General features: G+C 38.3%; 1 protein-coding gene across 1 annotated transcript; it reads right to left on the bottom strand.

The window, feature by feature from the left end:
- Positions 1–9207: 9207 nt before the first annotated feature.
- Positions 9208–14528, bottom strand: LOC136244040 (uncharacterized). The gene is made up of 7 exons (XM_066035566.1): positions 14204–14528; positions 13143–13245; positions 10264–10615; positions 10151–10212; positions 10009–10097; positions 9853–9962; positions 9208–9801 (listed from the first exon to the last, which is right to left on the bottom strand). Exons 1-7 carry the CDS (start codon positions 14526–14528, stop codon positions 9307–9309), a joined length of 1536 nt encoding a protein of 511 aa, XP_065891638.1. The 3' UTR covers positions 9208–9306.
- Between the last annotated feature and the right edge of the window lie 1013 nt (positions 14529–15541).

The raw sequence follows: 15541 nt of genomic DNA on the forward strand, positions 1-15541 counted from the left end.
CCCGGTTCTCAAGCCGGTTATACGAGTTCATTGTTTAGTTTTAGGCGCAGTGTATATAAAGTGTTTTCCGAACACCCAAACAGGTTATGCGAGTGACATTTCTCGTAACTAACGCGTCGTGTGTTTAAACTGGTTACTAGGAACTGAAGAGTTAGATGGCGTTATTTGGAAAACCGAACTAATGAACGAGGACCTTGTTTAACAAACTGTTTTATTGTTTTGACGTTCGGCTATCGTCTAACCCAATGCCGGTGAGTTTTCATGCGTGTGCTGCGTAGTTTTGCCTGTACATTAGATATTTATGACGTCATTTCTTATTATTCTTATTACTTGGTTATGTAATTAACACTTTACAGTGACCAGCACTGAAGGTCTACAGCAACATGTGCTGCAGCCTTAGGATTACCTAACCTAATTTCAAGGACTTAGACTTAATGACTTATAGCTGGAATATAAAACAAAATATGAAAGGAATACTGCATGCATGGACACTTTACTCACCAGACACACTTTTTCAGAACCTCTGAACTTTACTTTTCCAAATTCTATATACACAAGGCAAAAATAAATTACACAACACTTATCGTTTACAATACCAATACATGCATTCATACCTTACTAGGCATACATACATCCTATCTTGACTAGACATCTGCCAATTTTATATGCAAGTGAACTACAACAACCCAGGCTAGTCATATACCAATTTCCAATTTTATATGCAAGTGAACTACAACAGCCATATACCAATTTGCTAATGGTTACCTGATGAGCACATCTTTTGGCAAAACATGCATGTCGTAACAGAAAAGTACCAACATTGGTGGTGGACCATTGAAAGCACTAATTAATTTTATCTCATTCATATTGCCATGTTACTGGCCTGCTATATACTCAGGTACTACATGGCAACCATATACGCAGCAATAACCTGGTTGATCTATAACACTGACATTTCACTGACATAATTATAATTACTTGTGTGATGATGTGTATTTATTCAAGTATTTTTTCAAGTGTTCCAGCTGTGTGCACGAGTTATGACGATTGGGTTAGGTATAGTACTATAAATGGGTTACCATTACGCTGCATGAAAGGTTACCAGTACTCTTTCTGGGGGTGTAAGGAGTGTGACCATATATAGTGTTATCATTACACCTAATGAATGGGCCACCATTATAACCTATGTGTAGCCACAACACTTTTCATGTCACCATTACACTCGCTGTACTAAAAATATTTAACTGAGAGTCAATTGCACATACAATTTTTACCACAGAAAATGAGAGAATCTAAGCATGTCAATATAGCTATAGTTCATTTTACACACTAAAAACACTTACCTAAAACATTCTGAAGCACGGCTATGCCTACAAGGTCCCAAAAAACCATCATTCACAAGAGAAAATTGTCTGAATTGATCTCAGGTATCATTTATCCTAGCCAGAAAGACACAACACATGTCAATATAGAATTACAAATAGTTCAGTGCACATAATATTTTTATTACAAATGTATGTACAGCAAAACACAACTGTTTAACGTATAATACATGTATTGAGAATACATGATCTAAGAATAGTCACATCTAGTCACAAATAGCTCCTATATGGTATAAATTCTTCAATCATGATCAAATGTCGTATAATACATGTATTTAGAATACATGATCATACTCTAAGAATAGTCACATCTAGTCACAAATAGCTCCTATATGGTATAAATTCTTCAGTCATGATCAAATGTCTCCTATATGGTGTATATAATCTTCAGTCATGATCAAATGTTTAATGGTTGGATGTGTAGACAGCCGTATCACAGCATAACCCCACAGCAGGTAGACCTAAAATGCATAACACTTTTGAAGTAGGTCTCACTGCCATAAAGCTCTGCTCTGAACCAATGACACAGTCAGAAAATCTCCATGTGTCATCACAGAATAATCGCACTTGCAATATACACACATTCAGCAGTACGAATTCACACAATACTTACTTTGCAGGATTGCATAACATCACCTGGAAAGCACAACATGTGTCGTCATAGAATAATGGATAGTCTAGTACAACAAATATGTACCATCATATATATGCTTTCATACTTACTTCAATCAGTTGCCCACATTCATACTTACTTCAATCAGTTGCCCTAAGACAGCATGCTCACATCTGGTCACCAGTATTCCAAAGATAACAAACACCTTGATATCCAGAATGTAACAAGCCAAGCCATCATTCAACAAGGCAACTAGTCCAGACACTTCTCAAGTTACTTTGAACCTAGCCAGAAAAACACAACACATATCAATGTAGGAATTACAACACAGCATAATTTATACACCAATACTGTCTGTATTTATTGTGTCTATGTTTTGGTGTTTGAACTAATATTCCAAAAATTTTACCTAAGCTCAAACAAAAACAGACCACAGGACTCAACAGTGAATAACATTTGAGTCTTTTATATATTTGAGGTCTGTTTTGTCTCATGATAGGGTGTTGTTTGAAATAGTTGTTTCAATACTGACTAAAGACGGGGTTAGTATAGGTAGTATTGGAAAACTATTTTTGCTGTGCAAATAGTTTCAGTACAGTTATGCGAGCCCAAAAGAACTGAATTACATACATTAATGTTGGAAACTATTCTAATACAACATACACCTGTACTAAAAGTATTTAACTGGTGGTCAGGCTTCATAGATTGTTGATTGTGGTCCTAGTGTTCACCATCAAAGTCATTCACACACAGAGTGATTTGAGGGTGACAACTAGCCCACCACAGTCAATAGACTAACACTGTCACATGTGTCACTAACATAGTCCTGGGTATCAACTCTTGTAAAGGTCACTGAATTGTGCGACCTTGATAGTTGATGTCTGGCTAATTATGCTATTTCAATAGTTGAAGTTATTCCCTTTGTTATAAATCAGTTGACGATGGTTATCTTTCTGCATGCAAACATAGACTATATGTAGACAAGGAATTTTGTGCTGCATTACTTGATTTTGTATGTAAAGGTGTCATTTATATGCTCACAAGAATCCTCTTTGCAATCTCTAGTTTGCTATTCGATTCTACACTGTATAGAAGAAGAATATAAAAGTATGCTGTTCAATCTTTGCATCATCTTTCCATTACAAGATAACCATCAAAATGTCTGCTCACAGATGTCTGAGTCCACCTAAGAATATTATACTGATACTTTTGTGTGTAGTGCATATCTATCACATGATCTCCAGACACTAAAGTATTGCTACCTGAGTCAAAAATGCAAGCTAACACTCTCAGTATCCAAGTAAAAGAATCAACATTGGAAGCTACCAAGTGAGAAGGTCTTCTATGGTTTGTATCAACTATTATATGACTATAAGATAGAGTAGCTGCGTATTTACATACATGCAAATCAAAGTTTAGCAAATTTCCTTGTTTTGCATTCTTAACTTCAGCCATGCTGAAATTTTGTCTGCCTTTACAGCTATGGCACTGAGCTATTGAGATAGCCACTCTGATATAGCTACATGGCTGGATATTTGCATCACATAATATAAGGCTTGTGAGTTAGTTATATAACTAGCCATCAATTCTAAATTCTGAATCAACTGTACATAGGCACACATTGTACCACAAGTACCTTCAATGCATAGCTACACTATTGACACAGATGTGCAGGCCTTGTCCAAATTTCATCTGTCCTGAATCCCACATTCTGAGTGCAACATGATGTGCTTTGCACACTTTCTGTTCTAATTGATTGAAGTGCACCTGCTTCATCTTTTACAATATTGCTATCAGTGGAATTCCCCACTCCAGTAGTCACAGAATTCTCCAATCTTGTGGGAAGTCATGGCCAGCTGGCCAACACCTAATGGCGCCACCTTCACCACCGTCCCACAGCTAATGTTCCTTGTGACACTTCAGCTTCACACATTTCCAGGGCATCTTTAAAAGTCCCAAAGAGATGGTCACATTGGTCCTGTGTGAGATCATAGAAAGTATGCGAACTGTGGATAGGAAACACTCCCTCATTACGGTTCGGTTTCGCAGCAGTTTCTAAGTATAGTTCGAGTCAAACATTGCATTCCTTGATCTTTGTGTTTCAAGTAATCCACTTTCTTCCTTTCTATTTGATACTTTGATCTGGTCAATTCTAATTTGTCCCTTAATTGTGGAGGGTTTAACCACCTGTCATTTCATTTATGATACAACACTTGTATTTGGTTCTGTAGCCAACACACTTGGGGCACTTGGCACCCTGGACCAAAATATGACACTTTGCAGATTGAATAGTTATATCATAAACGTGCCTATTCAAACAATACGAACCATTGCTGATTGTGGTGTCTGTGATATAAGATACCTACCTTCTCTTACTTTTGCCATTTGTACAAATTGCTTATCAGGATGACCAGGACACACTTTTAAATATGCAGCAACTTAAACAGTGAACTGATGGTAAGTGTTTCAGGATTTCCTACCAATGCTTGGCACCAAACAATCTGGCCATGGACAGTCAGAGACCAGGATAAATCCAATTCCACCGTCAACAAGTTAGAGCATGTTTAGAGCTACATTATTCTTGTGTCTTAAAGAAAATATATTGACAGTCAGATAACAATTTTGTGTACCAATTACATAGAGATGATGGAAGCTTTAATTCTTTGATCTCGTTGAAAGTGTTTCCTGAAAAGCATGTATCTAATCAGTGAAAATCTAATTAGCCATACACTGAACATATTTATGCTTAAGTGGACCTATTTGTTCCATCACCTATTTGAAAGTATAACAACTTTAACATAACCCAAAAGTCTACAGAAGACCTACTATATCCATAAGCAAAAAAAAATTTATTTTATAATAACTTCAGTTATCTTCAAAAGGCCTCATGCCACTACAGTGACACTGCCAAATCAATTGTAGTATACTTACAATTGAATTCACACATAGCCGTTACATAATAATTGCCAAAAGTTAAGCTGTTTTAGGCCATTCATTGAGTATAGTACAGCTATGGAGTGAAATTGCACTTATTTGTTTAGACTATGGTACAGTTCATTTACAGGGTTACTAAATCACTTAGTCACCTGACATGCTCATTTAGTCACCTACACTTGTTCATTTAATAACCTGCCCTCAAGCAATTTATTATAACACAAAAGGCACACTGCAGTACTTGATAATACTGTAATACTATTCTCCGTGTTCTGCAAATAATTATAGACAAATAGTATGTGTATCTACTGTAGTTCTAGCCATTACTCTTGTTACCGGTCGAATAATTTGGTGCACACAATAAGGACTTCAGTGTTCTAATATTGCATTTTCCACTGACTGCTGCTCTATTAAGGAGTATCAATCTATTTTCATAGAATTAAGCTCCATAGTTTGAAATATCTACCTAATATGCTAGCATAGCACTCCAGCCTATTATGCTTTTCATTATGCTGGCATATATATGTATACATACTTTTTTATGCATGGAAGTGTAGCCACCACATGCTGCAGTTGACACTACCTTGCGGCTTGTTTTTGAAGATATGTCATAAACAGTACAATGTAGATTAGCATTCTATTATAGTTAGCAACATCCATACTTAGCTTGCCTATGAAGCTCAGTAATAGAATTTATAACTGCGTAACTAGTCACAGTCATCGACAGATTGCATGTGTGCATGCAGCTCCAAAGTATGTAATTATTTTTATTAAAGCTGCACTGTATTTCATTCAATCCAGAGGTATAGGAAGCATGGGTGCAACGGGTGCTGGAGCACCCCTACAAAATTGCCTGAGTAATTAAAATAGATCACATGATCAGGCAAAGGTATTCTGTCACGGTCACGACTACCTCTACTACAGCTCGCCATTGGCTAGCTGTTTAACATTAGTGCGATTATTTGTGATTCAGAAGAAGTATAGAAAATGTTTGAGAAAACACAATCCAGCACGATGTCACATGCCTCTCACGTGCAGAAATGAATAGGATTGGAAATTAACATATTCCAGTTATAAAGTTTACTGAAGTGACGAAGGCGATGGTGATGACACAGCAAACACCGCTAGTAGCACCTAAGTGGCAGTAATAATGTGGATAATATTGAATAAGAAGGTAGTCTAGCTATGTACTTGGTAATAATTGAATAAGAAGGTATGTATGTTGGGTGTACCACTCCTCCCTGTTTTACAACAACAGAGAGATCCTTCTCTAGTGTACAAAGTGTTAAGTAGTCTGTACAAAGTGTTAAGTAGTCTGGGAGTCATGTGAACTGAACAACTTGTTAATGCATCTGCTTCAGAACAGAATTGATTATTTAATTGTTAAAGTATTTAGGCCAGGCAAACTTGATTAATTGTTTTTCATCCCTGCCCGCATCCCTTTTTACCCCACTGCCTCTAATTTCATTATTGCTGTTATCAATCACGTGCACACTAACACATTCTGCTCCATTCCACTATTATATAACACATTCTGCTCCCATCCACTATTTTAGAACTTTACAGATAAAAGGATGCAACTAGATACCCAAATTCTTTGTGACTGACAATCACTACTCTAAGGAATACTCCACATAGCCATCTTTAGCGTTCTCCAACTTCATGTCTTTTAAATACTCTATCAGGACCCCTGCTGCTGCTGTTGTACCTCCAGCTCGTATGCTATGAAGCCCAAATTCAACTGCCTGGAACCCTAGCTCATCTAGCTTTTCTTTCACCAGCTCTCTTATGTAATGACATGTGTTGTCGCCCAATAGTGATGTCACAGCACTGTAGATTGGCCAATTCATCAAACCTCAAGAAACCCGCAAAAGATAAGAGACAAGCTGACGCTAGCCTCAGGCTAGCTAGGGTGTTCCTTTGTCGTACATCCCGCACTATAACCTGGAGCATCTCTACTGAGAATGGCATCTTTTTGGTGACTGGTTTGGCAAGCTTTCTCTTTAGTCCCCTAGCGTATACCTGATAATTGGTAGATCTGTTGGCAAAGGAACTCCGGCTATTGAATGTGCCCATGCTAGCCCATTCACTGCTTCTTCAACGGCTGCTTTTGAACTCTTTGCCTCGGCTAAATGCTGCAGATACAATGCTACATGGACTGGATCTGCTGGAAAGGTTGTCAAGTTATGTGAGGTTGCCCATGACTTCCAGCACTTGAACGATCCAAGGTACTTCTTGGTGGTGGATGTGGCTTTACACTGCAAAGCTGAAGTTGGAAATGCGGTGGCCAGCCTCTGGAGTTCCTCACCTTCCAGTTCTCCAAGGGATTTCCATACTCCTGTGTTTCCTCTTGCAAAGATGGGTTCTTGATGCCAATCTCCAGGATTCTTACAACATTTTGATTGTCTGAAAACCAGCATATTCTTTCATTTTTAAGTTTTGGTATCAGAGATTCCAGCAACATTCTTACTGCCCTGAGTTCCCTCCATGTGGAACTTTTGGTCTTCTCTTCTGGGGACCAATCCCCTCGGGCTGCATAACACCCATGCTCAACTGTGAACCCTCGATAGCCTGTGTCACTGGCATCTGAGTACACTACTCTCACTGCTGAGGGGCTATGCCAGATCCCTTGGCCGTTAATGCAACTGATTTGAATTTGCCAAAAGGACAACTCCCTCCTTACTTCTGGAGATAGTGTGAGCAGCTGACACCAGTATTGACGGGTATTCAGTAGAGCATATATACTTCTAGTCATGAGGTAGGCAACTGGCCCTATGGCCAAGGACATTGACCCTTTGGCTTGGCTTCAGCATGTTATGCATTCGCAAAATTGCTAAGGCCATTGATCAGATACTGGCGTGGGCTGGGGCTCCTGGCTCTACTCTACCTTGATGATGGGATGGTGGCAGTATCCGGTGAAGGTGCAGCATAGAAGGCTAGCTGTAGAGTGAGGGAAGACTTGGCTAAAGCAGGGTTGGTGGAACATACTGCTAAGTGTGCATAGGTCGCATCCCAGCAGATGTCCTGGCTTGGTTTTCAGTTGGATTTAAGCTGTGGAGTCATATCTGTACCTGAGGAAAAAATTGTGGCATTAAAGAGGCACCTGAATCAGGCAGCCGTCACTAGTCAACTAAAGGCACGTCAGTTGTCCAGCATCATCAGCAAAATTATATATGTAAAACTCTGAAAACATAGAAGTGAATTGACCCATGCACCTCCCATTGTAAACCGAAGTATTTCCTATGAGATTCAAAGATGTCAACATGGTGGTATCTAGATTTGAGGTCGAACAAAAACATATAATCATCTTCTTTGAGCATCAGCATGTCCTGATGTCCTCGTACTTAAACTTGTCTAGCCACAAATATTGGTTGAGATACGGAGGTTTAATACTAGCCTTAGCTTTCCCACGCTAGTTTCTACTACAGAAAGGGGGCTGCACACGTGTGGTGGCTCAAATACCCTTGTGACACAACGATTCTTCTCTAAATCTTGTAGTGATTCTGAAACTCTCTATGTTTTAGGGCAGACTGTTTATTGGGTTTATTAAATTTATCAGGCATTGCATGCAGTGGAAATTTGTAACCCTCCTTAATACAACTAATAATCCACGGTACTGGGTCTAATATCTCTAGCCAAAAATCTAGGCTCTTGTGAAGTCTACCTTGCACATTGGTTATCTGGGACCCTTGCTCTACTTCCCAGTAGGTTCAAATTAGCTGGCCATCAGGGAACCTAACAGTGTACTGCTGGGTGTTGGACTACTCTGGGCACTTATCAATTTTTGAGGTACCAGGTCTTGGTCCCAAGGTTTTCTCGCCTGTAACTGGTCTTTTTCTTCTCTATTCATGCTGCAATAATATTTGTATTAGCTAACTACTGTAGTAACATGGTGCTGCTGTTTAGCTCCAGGAAAGATCGAGATACTCTAATAGAGCAAGTCACCTTTATACTACCACTGCAAAACTCCAGTAGTCTGTCCAGATTACCCTTAGGAAATATCTGTTTACCTGGTGATATTCTGCTACAATAATCTGTTTTATTGTTTGCAGAATACTACAGAGGAAGTTCACATGCAAACTCTGAAATAGTCTAAGGGCAGACTTACCACAGAATATCTCAGACTTATGGAACATAATTTAACTGAAATTTACATAGTATCACACATAATACTTCAGACTACTTACCATTAATTTTAATAGCATGAACTAGAATACTGTTCATAATATTATAGTAATTTGATAATGGTTAGCCAATGAATATGTTATAATACTGCTAATTATTAAATATGAATAATATATAAGATAACAAACACACACAGTACTACAGCTAAATTCCAGTTAGCAAGATAAATAATGTTCTGAATCAGTTCTGTTGTCAGTCACATATTGTCCCACATACACCAGTAGCACTCTGTAGCCATTCATTCAGTTCTTCATCTGAACTGTCATCACTTTCATCAGACGATAATGTTTGGTCTTCTCTGTTACTGGTATCAGAGTTCTCTGGCTCACTAACTGGCAGTGGTCCCATTTCAGGGCTGGTGGTGCATAGATCATGGTCAGGCAAGCTTAATTCAGTTGAACTTGCATAGATAGCCCAGGATGGAGCATTTTTGGGAATTGACCGTGCAGAGTATTCACCATTCCTTCGAGGCTTCAGTGGCCTAGAATCATCTTTGTTTCTGTTATATCTTTTATCAAGTTTCATTATCATCTTGGTAAGTTTGGGTGACCTCCATGACAGTGTACGTTTAATGAATGTTGTGCCATCCTCAGGGTCAGTTTCTTCATCTGACATGAACTTCTCACTTAGCAAGCTCATGATTTTAATTTCACTGCCAACAGCATATCGACTACGTCTTTCATGAAGCTGTTAAAAATAATATTTAAACTAAAATTATATTAAACCTATTATGCATACCCGCTGTCGCCTCTGAAGAACTCTTGATTTTCTCTCTTTGACAAGTTTTTCTTCCTCTGATGTGGGCTTTTGGAGCCTTACCAAATATTCATGGTATTTCTTAGCAGCATCTAGAATAAATAATAAATACAATTTTTATGCACATACTTAACTCACAAGCAATCTTTGTCCTATCAGGATAATCTTGCCCTTTTATTTTATTAACAAGGGTTTCGATTGTTGTTTTGTTATGTGGTGACTTCGCACTGTCAACATACATGTATTTTAAGATTTAGTAGCAATGAAATTGAGGTATCACCTTTCATCAGCCTTGAATTGCTCTCTTTCAAGAAGCGTGGCATGTACACTGCGTACACAAGCCTATATTATTGCAAGACAATAAACAACTTAACAATTCACTTGACAACTTACACTTAATCCACGAGGACTCTTTCGAGATTTGGGTTGTACTGTGACAGCTTGCTTTTGCTTTTCTAGAATTTTAATGCTGTTTTTCAGCTCCGAAAGCTGCTTTTCCTGTCTTTCATATTTCTGGTCCATGGTGGATAACTGAGCTTGAATGCCACTGAGAGACATGCTCATGGATTGAAGCATAGACATAAACACAGCTTGATCTTGATTGGAAGAATTGTATTCCAATCGAGATGGTGGAGAAGTGTGATGACGAGATGGTGTAACTCTCTGATCGCCTCTAGTAAATGTACCTCCACTATTGCCATAGAAATTAGTAGGATTTACTCCATTAGAGTCCGGATGCAGGTACCTAAATGAGTTAAGAAGAAAATTCAAATTATGCATTTAGCTATCACCTAGCATTTATCTAAATTCATAGCAATACCGCATGCACGAATCTCTTCCTTATAGAGTTTGAAGCCCGTAAGGAGTAATTAAATTTGTTACTCCTGTAGTCTAGTTATGGTGACCCTTAGACAAAGTGACGAACTCAGTCGGTTAAATTTAATGAAACTACATGCACACAACGCAGCCATTAGAGTATCTCATACACAGTGTATGTAGCAACCGTCAGATCGACGCGATACATTAGACACAGGCTCACAGCTATAGCTACTATATATTTAAAAAAAATACTTGGCAGCTAGTTATTGTATACTACTGGCATATTGCATCAGTCATCACAATCACCTACGTTACTAGACTATATATATACAAAGCTACTTTACGGTGAATACAAAAACTTTCAGTTTGCATTTACTCGCCAGTGTCGCAGTGCGGACAAACGGCGTTTAGCTAGCTCTCGTAATAACTGCAACAACCTAGCTGTATATAGTATTACCTGCTTGGCATGCTATCGCCATCTGAGTAATGCGGAAATGCCATTGGGCTTCAGAAACACCGAGCAATCTTTTCCAAACTTCAAAGATCCCGCCAGAAAGCGATCACGTGAGACATAAAGAATACTATGGTATTATATGGTATTACGCAGTTAATAAAACCACTAGTGACAGCTGATAGCTACGGACGTAATCAGTGTGATGGACAAGTCAGATTCTCTAAAGGAGATGCATATGACCAAGGAAACGGCTAAATTGCGAATAAAGTATTGTCGAAAGAAGAAGAAACGAACCAAATGTCGAAACCAAAGACCTGGTAAAATCGAGCATTTATATAATGCTGCAACACTAAAGGCTAGTGAGGCCGAATGCTTCAAATCAACCAATGCTGCATTAAAACAGCGTCTGGATAAAGCTATTACTGAGCAGAAACGAGTTAAAAGGTTAGCCGGTTCAGTGTTTCACCTCTGGGATGTAGTATTCTCTTCACTAACTTCACCACATGTTGATATGTGTTGTAACTTCAATAGGTATTATTACAACTGTTTGTCCACTGTTGTGTGGCCTATCTTTGAAATCAAAATGTAATTGTGTTTGTGCGCATCTTGCTGCAATTCTATTGACAGGCACAAAGGAAGCTGCACAAAGGGGTTCAAAGTCGGTGCTCCACAATGTAATTGGTGATAGTAAATAATCTTTCTCTGGATGAATTTTATACCACTGCACTAATGCAACTGTAGGTTGAATGATTATCTCAGAGTCCTCCTCATCTTTCTTTATTATAACATCCTACTTCAAAAAGAATTGTATCCATCCGGCTCTGTAGTTACATTCATTTTCAATATTGGTATTTAAATTATTTTGAAACCATTTTGTGCATATATGTAGCTTGAGCGATCACTCCGGGCTACTGTTGATGAAAGAAGGTGACTTCCTAGCCTGAATCTGCTGAACTGATAGCATAATGTACTTACATGATACACTTGATATTCAGAGTTAGATAACATTGCTTCATACATTTCTTTTACATAGTTTAGTTCATCAAGAGGCAACACATACAGTTATTTTGGTACAACTGGTTCAACAATGGTGTTATCAAATAGTAGATCAGTAAATTGATTTGTGGTTGAAAAGCTAGCACGTTTCAAATAAATTTCAGAAGTAATTTTGGTTTCATTAACTGCACCAGCTGCATTTATTGGGAAAAAATTCTCCAACTCTTGTAAAAAGAGTGGATGAGCATTATATGATTCCATTTGCTGAATACATCTTTTTATTAGAGTTTTTTCAATTTTTAAAGACTGCTTGTTATTTGGTGTCATTCCTAGGATTCCATTATACCTTTCGAAACTAAAACACCAAGTATCGTGAGCTGGCCCATAGTCATGCAAGCATTCTGCCAAGTGGCAATGCAGATGTAAATTTATCGTACATGCATTATCACCATAGAGATGCTGAAAACTTTTACAGAAACTTAATAAAGATTCATCAATTCTTGTGATATCTTCAGGAGTAATGATTGGTTTACATAGTAAACGACATGCTTGGACAAAAAGCCACCAACACTCTATATGCTCTTTTGGAAGGATGTCATGAAGAACAAATAAAGAGTATATGCAAGTCCAGTTTTTCCATTCATCAGCAGTCAGTTTTGCCATTGATGATTCTATTTTATGAGGAATACGTCCTACATCCATTGGAACATTTATTTTTCCAATTCTATCATGCATTACTGCAAAATGATGATTTGTTAAGAGTTCATTGTCTTTCCATATATTCATTACATGTTTGCTTGAGCCAAGAAACAAGTTATGCATTGCATCAATAGCTGAAAACTTGACTGAGTCATAATAAGTTAATTCATGAAAAACGGAATATCTCAAACCAAATTCTTTTTCTAGATTTTTCTTTGCTTCTTTAGTGTTAGCTTCAAGTGTCTGATAGGCCTGGCCATATTGGACTGCATGACTGCGTAATGGCCACACATCTCTTTAAAACCCCAAATAATTAGTGCTATCGCCAACTTTTGGAAACTCCTTTAAGCAACGTGAGCAACCTTTTCTTGCCATATGACCAAGATAACCAGCTGCCTTTCTAGAAGCTGGAATGTAGGATGACAGACCAACTAGCACACACTTTATAAACTGCCTGCTGGTTGATGTGTCGAACCATTGTCCGGTGTATAATTCCTGAAGCTCCGCAACTACTGGACCAAGATAAGAATTGAGGTGCTTCTTTGGCTCATGAGGACCTGGAATAACTCCGATAATAATCACGTTTTCTTGTTTGTAGCGTATATGCCTTGGCAAATTAATTATTACAGCATAAATGACACCTACTGAATATGAGACGAGTTTAAAGGGTTGAAAGAAATCAATATTTATTAGAATACCAAGAAAATTGATAGGGCTTGACATGTCTTTTATCATATCTTGCCAAATTCTACCATCTGTAATATCTGCTAAGTTTCCCCTGGAATTTCTGCTTTCAGACCAAAGGTTGCATTTCAGGAGAAACTCAGGACGATTTAATAACACACAAAAGGCAGATTTCAGTCCATAATAGTAATAAACCCTACGAGGTTTAAATTTTATCTCACCTCTCTTCTGTACTTTAATGAAAAGAGTGGCATTGCATGGCAATCTAAAACGTTGTTGAGGGTGGTTAGGGAATTCCACAAAAGGGCAAGTGATCAATTCAGGTCGGATATTTGTAGCCAATAATGCATCAGAATTAAATAGCAAATGACAGGATGGACACGATAAATACTCAGTAAATGGTGTTTTCCTTAGTCCTAGCAATGCATAGCATTTTTGCAAAGATAATGGAATACTTATTTCAATGTTCACCTGAAACATGCTACCGACTAGTTGAAATATGTACTTGAAAAATCTAAGAAGCACAACAATAGCACGATCTGGTATATTGTAAAAGATCGCTGATATAGCTAACGAACCTTTGTTCATGTGTGTGTTGTATTATATTTTGTATGCTGTTGTTATCAGTGCTCCACTGAAAACTGAGTGGACTCCCTGTCTAAACATGACAATTACAATTACCTCCATTGGGTTCAGTCCGCAGAACCGTTTCCTGCGAGCTGGTGTAGTTGTCTGCGGCACTAAGGCTTAGTTCTGTGTTTTCGTTGACACTAAAGTTATACTCCACACAGTCAGAGTAGTCTGCATCCATATCTTCACAGGTGAAGTCCCGGTCTTGAGTGGGTACAGCCACGGTTGGAGATTTCTCGTCTGTCCGCCACTTACACTCAGCTTCATCAAAATACAGCAGTCTATGTGTTCTATAAGCTGTGTAAGATAAAACCTCATTGCAGTGACCACAACGCTTTCGTCTATGCCTAGCTTTCTTCAATGTGCTTGGTTCCATGATGCATTCGCAGTATGTATCACGTGTGCGTGGGAGACGCGGGTCATGGCGGGTGACACGTTTGACTGGTGCAATGTGAGAAGATGTGATAGAAGAATGTACTTATTCCTTAGTGATTGAAATGAGCATGTCAGTCGTGAGCGTTGGCTAAACGCTATATACACAAAGCGGAGCATCAGGCTGTCCAGCTGAGCTGAAATGGAGGTCAGCCTTTAAATAACCACTATATACGTACTGGCCACTGATCAGCTGATACCTAACAGTGTTATTACTAAGACAGTTTTGCATGGGGCGTTAGCTACCATAGATATTATCTTTTTACTATGATCTATGGCGCCCGTTACGTACCAAATGTACCAGACGCCAACCAACTTAACCTTAAAAGTTACATGACTACAATTAATAATGGGACCCAACTATGCCATACAAAATTCTAACTAGTTCAACTACCAAACTAACTACTCTAACTACAAAATTAGCTACATGCACCTTAACTACAAAACAACCTTAACTTAACAACTTAGTTCAGCCAGTCTATGCCATCTGCTGTAGTGAGTGGTCCCCTTAAATTTTTAGCTACTAATCACTTTTTTTTTGTTTTGTTTTCGGTATGTATGTATGTTTGTCAATTTTATTCTTGTATTTACCTTGCCGTGCCCACACAAATCTTTTACCACGATCTGATTGTGGTCGCACGAGACCGTGGTTGCACATACTGTAAGCTAACTCTACATATTGTGTTTTCTCATTTCAATAATGATGGTTCTCTCTCCCAGGATCATTTTGGCATTATGTCGTAAAAGTGGAGCCTGAGTGTTTCAGTAGCTAAATGGACAATTAGGCTTTGCAGTTGCTGTTTAGAATTCATTTTAGTTATGTCAAATTTTAGCATGTATAGCTACTGTACCGAGGTTGCTACACATCAAACTGCTATATTTAAATTGGTCAATTGCTTCCATAGATTGCTTAGTCTGGTACCCAGACCACTTTTTCCATGAATTGGGTGAGGAAGT

This window comes from Dysidea avara, chromosome 14 (genome assembly GCF_963678975.1).
Source record: "Dysidea avara chromosome 14, odDysAvar1.4, whole genome shotgun sequence".
NCBI lineage: Eukaryota > Metazoa > Porifera > Demospongiae > Dictyoceratida > Dysideidae > Dysidea > Dysidea avara.